Source organism: Mixophyes fleayi, chromosome 3 (genome assembly GCF_038048845.1).
Source record: "Mixophyes fleayi isolate aMixFle1 chromosome 3, aMixFle1.hap1, whole genome shotgun sequence".
Lineage (NCBI taxonomy): Eukaryota > Metazoa > Chordata > Amphibia > Anura > Limnodynastidae > Mixophyes > Mixophyes fleayi.
The window spans coordinates 220,924,005-220,942,091 of NC_134404.1; the positions used below are offsets into that span (position 1 = coordinate 220,924,005).

Consider the following 18,087-nt stretch of genomic DNA (forward strand, 5'->3'; position numbering starts at 1 on the left):
AAGAGGTCAGTATTCAGATACAGGTATCACTGGATTATTTTGCCTCCCAGCTGTCCTAATTTCGGCGGGACAGTCCTGAGTTGAGAGGACCGTCCCATGGTCCATGGTGAGCGAATGTCGTGGGTACCAGAGTCAGGTGCATCTGGTGCACAAGGCAACTCAAGGGTGTTTTCTCTGGGGCTGGGATAGGTGTGTGTGGCCAGAGCTTCAGAAGTGCTAGCAGGGCCTGAACAACCAATTGGTTGACCAAGCTGGAGTCTGGGTGCCATGGCGCAGCAATTCCCCGCCCCCACACCCATTTTTTTTTTAATCAGTGGATTCACTTCTATCGGTCACAGTGGTCACTAGGATGCTCAATACTAGTCAGGTGGGGCTGGTAGATGTTTGTATTTGATTATAGCTCTTTGACAACAATTGTTGGGGACATGCACACTGCTATAGTGTATCTAACTAATATTAACAAGTAGGAATAAACTTGTATTTACAAAACAGACAAATTGGATCTATTATGAGTATATTAGTAAACAAAACCCCACAATGTTGGGTTCATCCTTTTAAATGGTCCTCTACCATAATTGCCATCATTTTAAAATTAATCCTAGGGCTGCTTTGGTGCTGAGCAACGGCATATCAGCATGACTTGTACAATATGGTTTAGGTAAAAGTTTAAAGACTACAAACTACTCTATGGTATGGTTTTGAACTTGCTTATACTGTCATTTATTTGCATTTTCAATGCTCCTGTTATATTTAATATAATAGAGAGTAAGTTATAAAGCAAAGAGAATGGTTAGTAATTAATGCATTCAATATGAAAAATATCAGGAATTCTATTGTGCAGATGATTAGTATTGGGAATGGGAGGCAAAAAAACTGGGCCACCTATAGAAAGTAGGGACATTGGGCAAATAAGATCTACCTGATGCATTTGCCATTATTTCACACTAGAAAATATATGTGGTGGTTCAAGGTAACTCATTCTGCTATATTGTAAGAATAAAATACTTTAATAAAATATTTGAATGTGCTTTTAAGCTGTGTTCTTAATAACTTACAGTACATGACATATTCATATATTGAAACAGAAAATGTATTGAATATAAATCCATTCTGTTAATAGTTTGCATTTGCTATGAAGTAAGCTGGCTTCTCACTGGCTGTATTGTTATGAACAAGAAGTGTGAGAATTGAGCTGGGTGAAACCAGGGAGTGGTGTAACCTGAGCTTAGATTTGTTTACCAGCTACAGTGAGGAGGAGAAGTGGCACAGACAGCAGCCAAAGTCGTAACAGGGCCCAACCCAAGGCCGCCGCTCCACCCCTGACATAACAGGTCTGTACAAACCCGTGTGAGTCACTGCAAATCCATAAGGTGCGGCTCCCCCGCAGGCACTTGTAGCCAGCCCTCTGTGTTCTCAGCACTCACTTGAGAGCAGAAGGGAGAGAGAGTGAACACTGTCTTGCACAGCTCTGCCACACTCTTACCCAGCTTAGCTTGTTCTGCCCATAGAAAGCTGCAACATGTTCAAGTGCGGTATCGCCTATCCCAGGTGCAAATGGATCCTGCCCCTTCTCCTGCTCTTCGCAATCATCTTCGATATCATCGCTCTGGCCGGCAAGGGCTGGGTGGAGACAGAGTCCGGCAGGGAATATGCCTCTCTCTGGGATGCGTGCAGGGTTAATACTGGGACATGTACTTCCATCATGGATTATGGTAAGTTATTCCCGATGGACATGATTATTGTGGCTGTATAAGTAGAGAAACCAGGGAGAGAGATGACAGATTGTATACCTACCTAGGTTGTATACCTACCTATACTCCGATCAAGTTGCAGCCTGCTATGTACACTTTTTTTTTTAATCAAGTTTAGTCCTGAGAAGTGTTAAGGCAGAAAAAGAAGTTTGAGGCACTCTTATTATTCCCAGGCCCTGTGAAGCCTGACAAGCTGGGATCAAAAGTACTGTAGGGAAGGACTTTCAAATGGAGATCAAAGATCAGTCTTCTGCAGACAGACCTGATAGCACAATCCTATCAGTGTGTAAATAGCAGGGGAGGGCTGGCAAATTTCAGACCTTGGTGAGAGAAGCCTAATTTTAAAGGGGAAAAAATGTAAACGAAAAAAAATGCAGGTGATCCAGCCCAAGATAGCCCATAAGGGGGCATATACCCCCCCCCCCCCCCCCCCCCAGACCAGCCTGCCCCTGGTAAATAGAGACCTGAAGGGAAAGGCAACAATGTAGAAGTATGCTTGTTTGCTAAGGCCAGTGTTTGTGTAATTTAATAATAACTTTGTATAATATGCAAATGTATACAGTCTCTAGATCCATCTCCTCCACAGTCTGTCAAATGCTACATATTATATAGGAACTAGACCTATACAGTCTATTGCAAAACTGACATTTGCATTTGTAATGGTAACTTCTGTACTCTATTAAGCAATGTAGTTTATTATCTAACCCAGAAAACACTAAAAAGAACTATAATGTGAAATTTTCTTTGGATACATATATAATATATATAATTAGTTGCATGGTTGTGAGGTTACCCATGTCATAACAGTTATTTGTTACAGTTTATGCTAAGTTGAAAGTATTTAAAATTGTGCTTTCTCTTTCTTATAATGAATAGTGTGCTTGTTCACAATGGGTTAATGACAGGTTTTAATGACTCTTGCAGACCAAATGTCTCTGTCTTTGAAGGTGATGAGGTATGTCAGAGACATTTATGACAACTAGTACAAAGAAAAAAGAGGTTGCCCATATCTATACTGTTTCCGGTACAGTTTACAAAATATAATCAAATATCTGGTTGCTATGGGCAGCACCATTTTCATTTCCATTAATTTTCATATATTTATATAAGTTATCTGTATATATGATGCTGCGTTCAAGAGTTGGTAGAACCAAAAATGTGTTTAAAGTACATGCTGTTTGTGTTCTATGCTTTCCCATAGTGATCAATTCATTAGTTTGAGGACCATCATGCTCCTCCCAGTGAAATCAGCTACATATCACAAGTGCAGGGCTGGGTACACACTACAGAAGTTTCCAACCATTAGGACATATTTTTTTAGACAACGATTTTACACACGACTGAAAAAAAAAAAGAAGTCCTGATCAGTGTGCCGATTCATGTGTACACACTATACATGTTTAAAAAGCTTTACTCTCAGGTCTGTGCTCTTCATCTGTCATAACCATCTGCTGAAAAGATCATGGGCTAGATTTACTAAGCTGCGGGTTTGAAAAAGTGGGGATGTTGCCAATCAGATTCTAGCTTTCATTTATTTAGTACATTCTACAAAATGACAGCTAGAATTTGATTGGTTGCTATAGGCAACATCCCCACTTTTTCAAACCCGCAGCTTAGTAAATCTAGCCCCATGACTCTGTAAACACTTTGGTGATCCTGATCAGGAGTGCATACACACTGCAGGATTGGAGAGAGATTTATAGTTCTGCTGAACTTCAAATGAAACGACTATTGTTCATTGTTTAATTATACACACTACTCCGATAATGGCCCAAACGGTCGTTTATCCTTTGATTGACCCAATAGTCAGCTGAAAAACCTATAGTGTGTACACACTACAGAAAATTTCACCTGATGCAATATCATTAACCATTTTACGTACGACTGGAAAAAAAAGAAAGTCCTGATCAACATGCCTAGTCATCTGTACACACTATACGTGTTTTACAAGATTTACCTTCAGATCTGTGCTCATCAGCTGAAAAGACTAACTGAATACTACATAGAGAACTATGGACACTGCCAGTCATGATTGCATACACACTGCGAATTGGAACAACATGGTTCCATTGTTGAACGAGATTTTTAGTCCAGTTTAAAAATCAAATCAAACAATACATGTGCTTTGGATTGATAATCATTTATCGTTGATGGTATACAATATTGTGATATAGGACCGAATCGTCGTCTATCGTGTGATTGGCCTGATAGTTGGCTGAAAACCCTGTTGTTTCTAGCCAGCCTTAAAGCCATTGTACTTAAATTTAATATGCTGTGTCCTATAACCTATTGTTCTCGGTTATCATTCTTCAGGCCTGTTTGTACCGGTCTATAATCCTACCTGCAACTAGTTTGAAATGATCTTCTTCGTGTTGCATTTCCAAAGAAAATATGTACCATGCTGTAGAACATCCAACATAGGGACTTCGCATTGCCATTAATTTGCATCTAATGCCGGGAGAGTTATTCAGTTATGGAACCTGTTAATCGCAAGGGCTTGATTTTTTTTGATTTTTTTTTTTTGTGAGGCGTGAGCAAAAATGTATGAAATCCAGCCCTATTTTCAGTCACGATGAGCTTTGTGAGTCCCGTAATCGAAAAGCTCCCCCCGGGAATAGACATGGATAAGTGACATGCTAGACAACTCGCACTGAATTTAATTCCTCTCATTGAGTGGTTTTATATGTATAACAACATTAACATCAGGTAATCTAGCCACTTTACAGAGGTGCAGTAAGGAAAGTTGTGAGCCTTTTGAGATATTACATAATGTGCAAATTTGTGCTTGGATAGAGGGTCTTGCCCGTGCGAGCTTACATTCTAGAGGGAGGGGTAGAGAGTCAGTGAGCGCAAAGGGGGTGTTAAACTTGGCACAAGGAGTCTTGAACTATCCTCGAAAGTAGATTAGAACATGGAGAAGATAAATGTATCTACTTGTCTTTAATGGTGCAAATGATGCCAATGACTGGGTGGTGCAGGAAGATCAGTTACTCACAATCTTTCGAAAATCAGTCCCTTCCGAAGTTGAGCTTAGACTAAATAATCCACTTTACAAAAAAACCCACAAAAACATTAACCTACCAGTATGTACTGCGGGAGGAACCCACACAGACACTTCCAGGCACAAGTCTTAATTCAAATGACAGGAGTTATTGCAGCTGTAGTATTCAACATTTATTTATTTATTTTTTCTAATTACTCAATTTTTTTTTTGAGTGGTTGATGGAGGTGCTGAATATGTATGAGTGAGAGACCCCCACCAAAGTACTATCACTGGGAATGGAGGTGTGTTTAGATAAGTGGAAAGCCTTTTGTAAGTGAAAGATGCTTGTTGCTGTATTTGATTGGTAGATACAAACTTGCTTTTATATATTAAATTTACTTTTCCCAAACAAATTAAAATATTGCTTACTCTTTTATTTGAGCCACTTCATTTAGTTGTTATTTATATTCTGCTTCTCCGTTGTGATAGCCTTATGCTATATACATTCTATTAGGTTAGAGGAATAGTATATTTCTTTGATTTGGTTTTGTGTGTGTGTTTTGTTTTTGTTTTTTTGTTTTTAAATAGTCACTTATGTTCATCAATGTTATCCTTTTCTTACACATTTGTGAATATAGTGAAATGCCTTTCCATGTTGGATAAACGTGTTTTTAGGTGTAGCAATCCTTTCTGTCAGTCGCTTATGTCTTTTGTTAACATTTTTGAATGTGTTTTAAGGCTTTAATGCAATAAACCAAAATACAAGACCAGCTGAGTTTGGAAATGTTACTGACAACAGCTGCAAAAATATTGAATACCTAATGTGGTCAGTAACCCATGGGGGTTGACGATATACAATTGGCCAATGCCTTTGTTTTTTTTCTTATTTGTAATACTTTTATATTTTGTTTTGTGCACAAGTCCTTCTGTAATATGTTTCCAATAGGTAGGACTTAGAGTTTACTGATATGCAGGCTGAGCAAGCCTAATTTCTTATACACTCCTACTATGCATGCAGCATTTAGATGTTGTTGCTGAAAGGCACTGTGTATTTTTGTTTCTTTTAAAACTATTAAATTCCTGTCTCTAAATAGTCAGTGCTAAATATGGAGCTACATGCTACTACATTTGTCTTCCCTGCCTGCGTCAACTGTGCAAAGGGGTTTGGTCTGTATGGGATGTATTAATTTATGTTCCATAATGTTGTCTTATAGATTGGTGGGTAAATGTTGCCGAACACCTGCTAATTTAATTTTTTTTGTTACACTAACCTTTTGCAAAGCTACTAATTTTTTCGACCGATGCCTGGTGTGTAGTGACACTCAAACTATTTCACTATTAACTGTGCTGGAATAAGGGAGTGATCCAGGCAGGGAATTTATTTTTTGCTACCTATTTTAATAAAATATATGCGCATAGGATCCTCTTATTTAGTAAATCTATGCAGTTTCTGCACAATATACCTTGTTAATTCAATTTTATATATGCCACAATGCATTTTGTTGCTACTTTACAGGTCATCCCATTTTGATAATAAATAATTTCTGGTGCTTGGTTACAAGGGGTCCTCTTGTGGACAATGGTGTTTGGGATGGTAAGTGGTGTGTGTCCAGCCTCCTCTCCCTCTAGCAGCTACATTACAGGCTTGTTACATTTTTGGCATTCCTGAAAGACAAGACTGTTTGGATGTGTCCTTGGTAGAAAGTATTCACTAAATTTCCAGCAAGTGAATGGATTCTTTGCAGTCTGTCTGAGCTTATTGTCTGTCTGTATTAAATCTCAGCACATACAGAATAGCAGTTTGCTGGAAGCCACAATAGGTTGATATAGTGCTGTAGCATGCTTTCTTTTTCGTTTTTGTTTATATAGGGGAGTTACTGTTTTTAATTACTTAACTATGGTACTTGGCCTCAACTTTCCTTTAGTGCTGCTTTGATATGTTCTACGAGAGCCCGGATATAGGACATATTACATAGTACTTAGTACTGTCTCAGTCTTTTTTTGTTTTTGTTAGAGCAGAGTATATTGCATTGGATAGTGCACCATAGCTAAGGCGTGCTATATGCTGTAGGGGGAGATTCAATGTAATCAGAGGCAGACATAAAACACGTGTGGTTGCACAGGAGTCCTGATATTTAAATGGGGGGGGGTCATAAGGGTTTTACACTTTTTTTCTGTTTAAAACTAGCGCTAACAGCACCAATTATCTTCTTGGTTTCTATGGCTCCTCAAAACAAAATTTTGTGTATGGGGATTCGATATCTCCAACAACCCAAAGATGATTACTTCTGGGGTTAAATTATAATATGGTGATCACATTGCTTGTTGTGCATTATTACTGGGCAAATACATATTTTCTGGGCAAATTACATTCTACTGTGTATTTTTACTTGGAGCATTGCATTCAGATTAGTATTATTACTTGGTAAATCATGTTTTGCAGTTAACTGGGCCCATTGTTGAGACTTTACCTGTGCACATTAAATCTAGCTCAGCAATTAGTGCATATTAATACGGCAGAGTATAATATTGCTGAGTATTTTACTACTGCTGATCATATGAAATTGCCACTTCTAAGCATGTTATTGGGTGTCGTTTTTTGACTAGCATGGCTAAATATACACCTGTCACCTAGACAGTGGGTGCATCATTGTTTGGGCGGCAACACTACGCAGCCAATTAATGTGAAATAAACCAGTGACATCACTGAGGCATTGCCAGTCTTATGTTTGATACCTGTATTAATGGGGCATTGGTTCTGAGTGACTGTTAGTTTAGGCAATAAAATGGATGCCACCACTGTGTGTTGGTGATCCCTCCATTAGGGTCCACAATTATTAACAAATTCCCTTACACATTGGCTACTTGTCGCCAGCTGCTGGAGGCTGGAGTTTATAACAGAGCAGATGTTTGGCACAAAGCTGAATGAGCAGACGTCCCCCATGTCCTCATAAAGGGGGATGGAAGTAAGGCTACAGAACAGGGAATGCTTTATTTAAAATATATTAAAACATATATTTCGGATAGCTCTTTCTCTCAGTGGCTGTGTTTATGACTGTCCCATATGCTTTTATGTAAAGATAAATGGTAAAGCCAAATAAAGCCTGTGTCAGCACAATAAACCAGATGACTCAGAAGGAGCCTGTCGTCATGTTTGTACGCCCACATATAAAACAATGCAGCACTGCAAAACCCTTTGGGTGGAGAACACACTAGTTTGTCTGGAGGGCTAGGTGAGTCTTAATTTATTTTTATGATGACATGCAGAAACGTGTGTATTCAAAATCTGCACCTGAAACAGTAACACCTATATAATAATAAATCATTTTTTTTAATATGCAGGAAGGGTAGGGAAATATAGTAGTGGAATGGCATTTTCCTTTTATTTATGTTAATAAAGAGCTTGATTTTGGTGACCTTCTCCAGCTGTTTTACCACCCATTACCTTCATGCTTAATATGTAGTCAACATAGAACCTAGTTGTACCCGAGAGGCTTATTTTAAACTTCCTTTGAGTTCATAACCCAACATGGGTTATTAGTGGTACTACTTGGCTGGAACAGTATCTTCCAAAGCATAACATGGTGCAGGTACAGAGAAAAGAACGGGGCTGTGCTTCACAGGTCACAATAATTGTTTTACTAGGAATATTTTTACATTATGTAGTTGTGTTTATTTATATTTGTTGTTTTTGATCTGTTGGTGTAAATAAACTACTTCTGCTATGTAGGAAGTATAAAAGTGCCCTTTCAGAAGAGCTGTAAGGACATGTGCTATAGATTGATGTTGGTTTAGGACTACTTTGAGGCCATCTGCTTATTTTACTTGTATTACCCAAGTGTGTCAGCTGGGGTTGTTGGAAAATTGTTGTTCCCAAGTATCTTTCTGTTGATTGATTTGTGTGGATAATTCTTCCCAGACATGGGCAAATCCAGACTTTTGGCCTGAACGACCGGCCTCCTTTCTGATTTATCTGCACATGTGGTGCTTAAGCTGAATCCAAGTGGACTACATGGGGCCTAAACAAGACCAGCTAGATTGCAGTCATTGACCACTTAGGTTTTCCAGGGTACTAAACCGGCATTCCCTAGTAGGTTTTGATTGGGTTATCTGTTAATTTTGGCCCGATACACAGAGCGATGTCTGTTATTTTTTTGAGAATACCAAGTTCTCTAGTCTAGCTTAGTTTGTATCTGATTTAAATGTTACTTTATAAATGAAAATTAATCCAAAGTTAAAGATCAAATATTAAAATATTTTATGAAATTTTAACTGGTATACTATATATAGATTGTGTGATATTAAAGATAGATATTAAAAAAAAAAAAAATACTTTAAAGAGAAAGAAAACCGTTTATAATGAAACTCCATATCAAAGAATATTCTCTTCCAGCAGAACTCTATGCAATGATAATACTAATTTACCACTTGATACTAATACTGAGAAAAATCTTGTCCTGTATTTGGTAACTTTCCCTAAGTTTTATGTACAGTCCCAGGTTATAAAGATTTGTCCAATCGAAATGTCCCTATTTTAAAAAAATAACAAACTGTACCATTAAATTTCTAATTGTTTGCATGCTACATGCAATTCTTACCATCTGTTTTTATTACCTTGGCTTTATAAGTTAACATTAGTGGAAGAAAAGTATTTAAGATGCAATAAAAGTATTCTCTACTCAAATTCTGTAAACATTACATGAGGAGAGGGGGTTGTAGTTCTCCGAGATCTGCAGAGACAATATGGCATGTGACATATTTAGGTGCAGCAAAAGAAAACCTTGACAGCTGAGTGTTTTCGCTGGGATTTGGGCTTCGTCCAATACATCAAAGGGGATATAGCCCGGTCTTTATGGCGATGGTTTCCCCATAACAAGCATTACAAGTGAAGTTTTGATTTTAAGACACCGGTTCAACCTCTAGATCCAGTTTAAGAAATGTTGTTGTTTTTTTTTCTTTTAATAAAACTAAACCATGTCCCTTCTTATTTTTAGATGTCCTTAAAGTTTCCACTCCTCCAGTAATTTAACAAATGACCTGTTTCTCTCTCTTCCAGCCTGGGGCAAAGCATCCGCTGCACTTCTGATAATTGGCTTCATCATCCTCATCCTATGCTTCATAATCTCCTTTGTTGCATTGTGTTCACCGCGCATCTCTCTGCTGAGATTAATTGGGGCTCTTCTCTTTTTGGCTGGTAAGGATGAATAAGTTTTGTATTAGTATATGTTTGTAATACATTTTATTTTGTTGTCTTCCTTAGTCCTATGTATGGAATAGCAGGGTCACATTTTCCAATACGTTAAAGGCTATTCCACCCAAAACTAAAAATTAAGAGATCTAAAATAATGGTACTTAGCTATGCTGTGTTGATCCATTTGTCTCTCTCCATTCACCTACTGGTCCCAGGCAGGAGATTTTCTCTGTCATTCAAGTGAGCCTTGTTTTCTGTTAAGCCCTCTTCCCTGTGACTTCTCATTCGCAAAGTTGGAGAGTTCATGGGGGAGGGGCTGTGACAACCCTAGTGTTTAGAAATGGACCTGTCTGAGCACAAGAGAGGATCTGCTGCTCTGACTACTAAACAAATCAGGGACCCACTGGATTGACTGAGTGCAGGCAAGTAAATTTGGTATTGTAATGTAATATATCTCCCTTCATTCCACCCAAAACAGTATTTTTTTATTTTTAAGATTTAGATGTAATTAGTGTGAAGAAGTAATTTTAAATTCTGTATGGCATTGTGTTGACATTCCAATAAATGAAGTCACTGCTTGATAGTATGTATCTTCTACAGTAGCTAACTTCAGTCGGTTTGCAAAAAAAACTAAATTCGGAATTAATGGAGGCACTGTCCATCCTGCAGCCTGTGGAGGAGTTGTGTGCCTGCCTAACAGCTCTATTTCCTGCAACTGCTTAACATATTCTATTATCTTATTAAGGGCAATGTGGGTTTCATAAATACATAGTGTTAAAACATTTTTTTTTTCTAAGAATGTCCATAATATACCACAAACATTAGACAGCTTCACATAGGAAAAACACTGGTCAATGTTAATCACACAAGTTTCTTGTTAAATGACAATGCATTTCATTTTCTCTTCGTTTAACACACCTGTAAGGCAATGGCTAAAAAACTGATTATATGTACTATATAATATAGCGTGTGTGTAATGTATATATTTGCAGCTGTATGTAACTTTGTTAAATTAGAGATTTCAAGCGCGGTTTATAATGGCCAATTTTTACACTCAGTGCTTCCAGTATGACCTAGAAAAAAGATAGTGAGTTTGGAGCATGCTATATACCAATAAACTGGGGAAGATGCTGAAGCTAGTTATTGATGCTTGGAGTACGAGGCCTGCTGCATATATTTTAACAGTTTAGTTAATGGGTTGCTTTGTGTAAACTGTAGTGTTTCATAGGCACATCTCTGGGTCTGTGGTAGGTTTATTTCAGTACTGCAACTTGTGCATTATCCCAAAACCTGACTCAAGATACAGCATAGGTAATGAGCTCAACAACTTTTAGCTGTTTAAACTCTTATAAAACCACTTAACATAGGAGCTGTTTTACCTTCGGAGGTAAAGCCACCAGGTAGTGGATTGAGGTTAGATAAAATGTCCCTCCAGTTTTCACACCAACTTTGAGTTTATATAATTTGGTATAGGAGCAGGCAAAAAATGGTAAGCAAAATTGTCAGCGTTTTCTTTTAACCAATGTGGCATTGTACATTCAAAAAAGTTTTGACTGTTTTTAAATTCTTCAGAAGTAATTTTAAAATATGTGCCTTTTTCAGTTATTTTGCAGATTATGGCACTGATCATTTATCCTGTGAAATTCACTTCCGACTTAGCCTTGTCTTCCGAAAACTACCTGTACAGCTGGACCTATGGTTTTGGTTGGGGCAGTACTATCATCATGTTTGGCTGCGGAATCTTCTTCTGCTGTCTCCCCAACTTTGAGGATGAACTACTGGGCAACGTCAAGACCAAATACTTCTATACATCCTCCTAAATTTAGGACTACAACAACCTTATTTTTATTTTCCCTTTAACGTTTGGAAAGAGACTGTCATATTTTGATATCCTCATATGGTGTTCCTATTCTATAGGACATATATACATATATATTATCTATTTGGTTTGTGCCTTTTACTAGAAAAAAATGCCATTTGTGCAACTAGATATTTGTTATACAACTAATATTTGTACTAATTTGACTACAGTTTAGTTTTGACCTGGCAGATATTTTTATTATGTTGCAACTGAACTTAGATGTGTAATCGGTTTCACATTAAAAAATACGATATTTGGATTAACTCCTAGGGGTATATTTACTAAACTGTGGGTTTGAAAAAGTGGAGATGTTTCCTATAGCAACCAATCAGATTCTACTTATTTATTTAGTACATTGTACAAAATGATAGTGAGAATCTGTTTGCTATAGGCAACATCTCCACTTTTTAAACCCGCTGTTTAGTAATATACCTCCCTAGAGTAAAGTAATGTCATAGTTTCACAAAATAGTACTGTAAAATATTGTTTAAAGGTTTTCATAGTATTTTCAAAAGTTAAAGGGCTCCTTTATAGCTTATAAAATTTATCTGTGCAGACAACAATATTGTTAATTGTAAAAATGCAATATATGTTTTGTTTTTGCATGTGTTGCTTGTTTTACTATGTTTGCTTTTAAGGGTGGAAGTTGTCAAGAAACATAATTTTAATGTAGCTTTTAATTTTAATTAGGTGGAGCAAAAAAGTGTGAAAATAAGGAAATGGATAGTGAAAAAAACTGTTTTTGTATTAAAACCCCCTTCCCTAAAAAAATTTAGTTATAATTGAGACCTAAATCCAGGTCTCAATCTGTTTTTATTTTTGCAGAATAACTACACATTTCTGAAAAGTATAATGACTGACTGCCTTTAGACAACTTTAGCATATTGGCATATACATCCCTGTCTGCAATTTTATAATAGGGCTTTGCTTTATCTTTGTGGCTTTCCAACAAGGTTGTATATGACTTGAGCAGATTTGTTTAATTTTTGTTGTCTTTGGACATTTGCACAGAGGTGCTCAATGTCATGCCCAAGGGCAACAGAAATAAACTCCTGAAAACCCAGAAACCAACCAGTAAGATTAATCTCCTGGACCAGCTTCCCCTACATGTCACATGCCACTGCCTGACCTGGGAGTGGATATTGGATTAAATACTTCTCCCAGTCTCCCAGGTGAATTGGGTTCCAAAGGAAGAGAGTACTAGATGGTAAATGTTATTCGTAGCAATCTTTATTAACAGCACATATTTTCCATTGCCCAGTGAGCTGCACCATCTTGGATACATTAGAACAAGCAATAAACATTCATTTGGTTATTAGTGACCATCAAGGTCACACATAATCTCCACAAATGTGCAAATCTCACCGTAACTGTAACTCTCCCAGTCTCCTCGTGACATTGTAAAAAAAGAAGAAAAAAAAAAGGAACAAATCAAACATCCATCTTGGAGGGTTCTAAAAAATAGAGCATACACAATATGGTAGGCACTACTAATGTGCTGATTTTCATTTGTTTATATACCTTAAGTTTATATCTGTATACTTTCTTCCTGTTTATATTTATCCAAAGCAAGGCACTTTCGTAAAGCCATTTCTGAAAAAAATGTATTTTAATATAAACATCTGATTCATCCTGTCTAATCTTTACATGATGATAATTTCAGTAACCAATAGCAGAGGTGTTTCAGGACAAAATTATTTTGTACTAATTAAAGGTCAAATGCATGCACAATATGTTGCTAGTCTCTGTTGGATAGAATTGAAGGTGAGATGTAATTTGTGGAGTTCTCATACAGCCCATCTTATTAAGGGTTAAAGGAACTAGAACACCAAAAGGTTTATACTATTTTGCTTTGCAGGCTATAAACACTTTTAGTAAGTTGTATCTCCAACCTGCCTGCTCCTCTGTCATAATTGTAGCCCCTTCTAGACCTCGCTATATCCCAAATAACCTAATAACCCACCCTTCATTATGACACACGCATGCTTTTCTACTAGACCCCAGGCCCAAGCTGTTGGCAGGGGGGCTTTGGGAGGACATACAAGGTTTAGAGGGAAGAAATGATACACACTGCCCTGATTTGTAAGCCGTTTAGACTTACAAGCTCAGTCATAGAAACTAGGTAACACACTTTATAATGACTTGCTATTTACGTTAGACAAATACAAAGTGGAAATAAAACCTGTGATGTGTTCCTTTAAGCATTCTTACTAGTGTATCTGTACTGTAAATAATATTCAAGTTTCAAACAGTGTATAAAACAATTATAAAAAAAATCCAATTTATTTGTACTGTGCAATTATATTTCCATGTCCCATTTTTCTGGCTCTTCTTTTTAGTAAAATAAATTACAAAAATTGACAGTGTTGTAGTTGGCAAATGTTTTATAATGACTGGGTCACTGTTTGTGTGAAGAGCTGTCTTCTTGCAATGATGCAGGTGGAAGATCCTGTATACACGTAACATGATCATCAGTAAAGACTGGTTTAACAAGTCTTGCAAATGGATTCTTGGTAAGCCACAGGGAAACACATTGAGGGATTTGTATGTATCCACCCACAAACGCACACTGATGGATACAAGTAATTTAATAATTTATGGTTTTGTCTTACAATACTATCTGTGCAGTATGAAGCATAGAAATGCCTTTTTTTTTTTTTTTTTTTTTTTTTTAAAGCAGGCTTTTAGCCAAGATAAACATAGCCAAACTGTCTGCACTATGATGAGTTTCCTTTAAGAGAAACTTACTTGGGGTGTGGTGTTTCCTCCTTGCCCTCAGGGGTTTGGTGCTCCTGTACTTTTTGCAGCTAAGGGATAGCCTGCTATGCACAGGCAGTGCTGGTGTCAATGCTGCTCCCCCATTTGTATGCTACTTGTCTGAAATAGGCAAGTGGTAGCACCAGTGGGCAGGTAAATGGTGGCATGCCATGCCACCACTTCTCTTGCTGCTTTCATTGTAAAATCCACTTACGTTTCATACCACCACTTTTAAATTTCCACTTTCACCACTGGGTAGCACCATACAGGTGTCCAAATGACTCTGCCTGCTTATCTTCTGACAAGGCCTGCCCATTAGCGTGGATGAAATAAATCCAGGTACTGTAGCCTAATCAGGGCCATCTTTTCCATTGGGCACGATGGGCAGCTGCCTGGGGGCCCCACGGGCAAGGGGGCCCCATAGGCACGTCTCTTAATGAGAATAAATAATCCTGCAAAAGAAAAAAACCTGCAAAAAAAACCTTCAAGGGTCACTGAGCAAGTACATCTATCTATCTCTCTCTATCTCTATATATCTATATCTAGGGGCCCCGGTGCACTGCTTTGCCCGGGGGCCCATAATGTTGTTAAGATGGCCCGGAGCCTAATGCAATACATAATTTTATTCAGTTAATGAATGGTTCATAGGGTCCCTATTAGGACATTATACCTGCACCCCGCAAATTGTGTATTGTGACAAACTTAATTATGTAAAATCTGATGACTTTATATCATACAGTGAAAAGGTACATAGGTAATTCCTTTACATTCTTTCAAGTAACATTTAGGAGCCTTTGGTGGTAGGTGCCCTTTAATAATAGCTCCATATAGTAAAGCTAGTGTCACTTGAGTGTTTATTAAATTGCAGTTGGTTATAGTTAAAAAACTAAAAACAAAAACCAGTATATTACCATTTTAGGTTATTAGGGGTTTATAAAGTCAGTTTTAAACGAATAAGGATCCCACTGGAGAATTCAATGAGAATATCTGTTCATAGAACATTTGAACTCTACGCCCGTTGTAACCCCACATTACATAAAACAATTAACCAGACTTCTAGGTAGGTCCATTATCACGGAGGTAACTTCCTTCGCACCTCAAATTGCAATCTACACTGACCACCTCTTTTTTTTATTTTATTTAAACCCAATTGTCTTGCATCTACAGTTTTATTTAAAATATTCTAGTGATGTAATCAGGCTGTATTGAGTGACACAATCACCAATATTTGGATAATTGCGAAATAGAATCACTATATACCTCTATTTGACATCAACAGGGACTCAAAGTAATTATTACCTGCATCATAGAAATTAAATTCCCCTGGGACAAGGAGTTCTTTTGGTATTGTATTGATTTTACACTAAGTAAAAAATACTTGACCAATTCAGTCAGAAAAATTTAAATGAGTACCCAGTTTAAAAGAAGGTTTATATGAGCACATATATTCAGATTGTGGACATAGCCAAGTTTGGCTGTTGGCTATACCCAAAGGACAATTTAGCTTAATAAGACTAAACTGTTCAACATTCGATAAATATCACGAACAAGCAGATTTTATATTTAAGAGATTCAGATGTAAGGGCTATAAACACAAAGAACTTGAGAGAATTAAGAAAGAAGTTGAATAAATTGACATAGATCAACTTTTTAAATAAATACAAAAATTTATTTTATTATAGGGTACAATAAAAACAACAAAAATATAATACATTATTTCAATCTGATAATATACTCAAAGCAAATCTCTAAAGAAAACAAAAGCACTAAACGTTAAGCAGCATTTAACACCCACTCTAGCAAGGACAAACCTAACAGAGATAAAAAAATAGCTGAGAGTTTATGGTGTGTCTGCATAATTTATGGGTATAGAACAAGTAAAGTTGGGTATTCGAAAGGTTAACCTGAGAAAAAGAGAAACTATTTGGATATATTCCCTCAATACACTAACTCAGTATGGTATTAATGATGAGTTGATTTCAATGTATTTCTTGAAGATGTTTAACTTTATGGAAAGAGGATAGGCCATTAATATTTATGAGCCCTTGTATATATCGTGACAATTTTAGATACCGTGTTTTGGAGGTACTGTTTCTTTAATTCCTCACTAAGTGAAAATCCCTAATAATGCTAATACAGTATAAATAATGAATGTGAAAGTATAGAGATCTTCTGGCTTTTACAAAAAAAATAAAACAAATATAATCAAATTAATTTTAAAATCATATTACTTTAGAAATATTAAATGCAGTATACTGCCAAACAAAGCGTGAATTTAAGGTCAGATCTTTCTTTGGTTCATATGCCATTCACCAAAGTAACATCCAATGCAGAGAGCACCCTAGTGACATATACAATACAGAAGGCGACCTAGTGTCTGATATGCAATACAGAGGGCATCCTATTGACTAATATACAATACAGTAAAGGATCCTAGTGACCATCCTAAAATGAACAGAGCATCTAATTGACTACCACATAATACCAGTGCATAGTCGCATACATAGCCTCTCCTCTGTTGCCTATGGTCAGGCTGAACTCTAAACAGGTCTCCTCCACTCATTCCACCATGGGAAGAACACACATAACACACACTTGAGACTAGTTTACAAATTCACACAGCTACTTACCTGCCCAAGGACCTACATTCAGCCACCTCTTCTCTCTGCTTCATCCGCATGTCATCCCTCTTCTCTTCACTAGAACGCATAATTCCCCACAATCCACGCTGTGCAAGATGCTCACTGAGGCCCAGTTACCCGCCTCCTCCTCCATTCCACCTCGTTCTTCTTTCCTCTTCCACCCTCTTGTTCCTCCTCCTTCATGTTTTTACTCTTTCATTCTTATCTTACCTCACTTCCTCTTACTTACTCTTCTTTCTCAGCCTTCATCATCCTTTCTCTTCTTCCTCCTCCTTCCACCTCTATCCTCCTCTTCTTCCTGTTCTATCCCACATAGAGCCCAAGAATCAATAAATAAATTAAAGCATATTTGCTTTCACTGAAGTATGACTAAGGAGATATCCTTTTAAGGGTTAATTTTCTAAAACCTATGGATAAGAATCTTTTGAACTATATCATCAGATCCTGCAGTTGAAAAAATTGGATATTAATTTGTATTTACATGGCATCAGTCTATCTGTGAACAGTTGAATCCTTGTGGCTTCCAAGTTAGTAATGTTCCAACTCTGATTAGATACTACAATTACAAACGACTCAATAAAAACTCTCTACACCTTATTTTGTTGGTAGTAGAGTGGTTAGGGAAATAGTTAACAAACGTATGTTCTGAAATAGCTCATTTCAGTGGCAAATACCACACCTACTTGTAGAATGATAAATCGACAGCTTGGATTTCTAAATTAGAATCTCAAAGTAACATATAAAGAGAAATTGGTGCATTATAAAACACCCTGACGTTTCCTCTATAAAGAAAGAAGTGGGTGGAAAGTAAGATGGGAATAGAATTTGGGCTTCCTACATTTTGTGTGAGCATCATCTGTTGATGTAGAAGCTCGGTTGTTTAATTGTTTTGCAATGTGTGG

General features: G+C 37.2%; 1 protein-coding gene and 1 long non-coding RNA gene across 2 annotated transcripts in view; both read left to right on the forward strand.

The window, feature by feature from the left end:
- LOC142144381 (uncharacterized) overlaps positions 1 to 14,147 on the forward strand; it is a 173,300-nt gene extending 159,153 nt beyond the window's left edge. Inside the window, exon 2 of the long non-coding RNA XR_012689693.1 lies at positions 13,622 to 14,147. This is a non-coding gene — a long non-coding RNA (uncharacterized LOC142144381). The remainder of the gene's footprint in view (positions 1 to 13,621) is intronic.
- PERP (p53 apoptosis effector related to PMP22) lies at positions 1,356 to 14,147 on the forward strand. Its single transcript, XM_075203139.1, has 3 exons — positions 1,356 to 1,712; positions 9,791 to 9,928; positions 11,528 to 14,147. The coding sequence occupies exons 1-3, from the start codon at positions 1,520 to 1,522 to the stop codon at positions 11,743 to 11,745; spliced, it is 549 nt and encodes a 182-aa protein (XP_075059240.1). The 5' UTR covers positions 1,356 to 1,519; the 3' UTR covers positions 11,746 to 14,147.
- Positions 14,148 to 18,087: the final 3,940 nt, after the last annotated feature.

Bases quoted from the DNA above. Each gene is read 5' to 3' on its own strand.
- PERP (XM_075203139.1), top strand. From the start codon at position 1,520: ATGTTCAAGTGCGGTATCGCCTATCCCAGGTGCAAATGGATCCTGCCC. The intron at 1,713-9,790 runs GTAAGTTATTCC...TCTCTCTTCCAG, and splicing joins TACTTCCATCATGGATTATG to CCTGGGGCAAAGCATCCGCT. The intron at 9,929-11,527 runs GTAAGGATGAAT...TGCCTTTTTCAG, and splicing joins GGCTCTTCTCTTTTTGGCTG to TTATTTTGCAGATTATGGCA.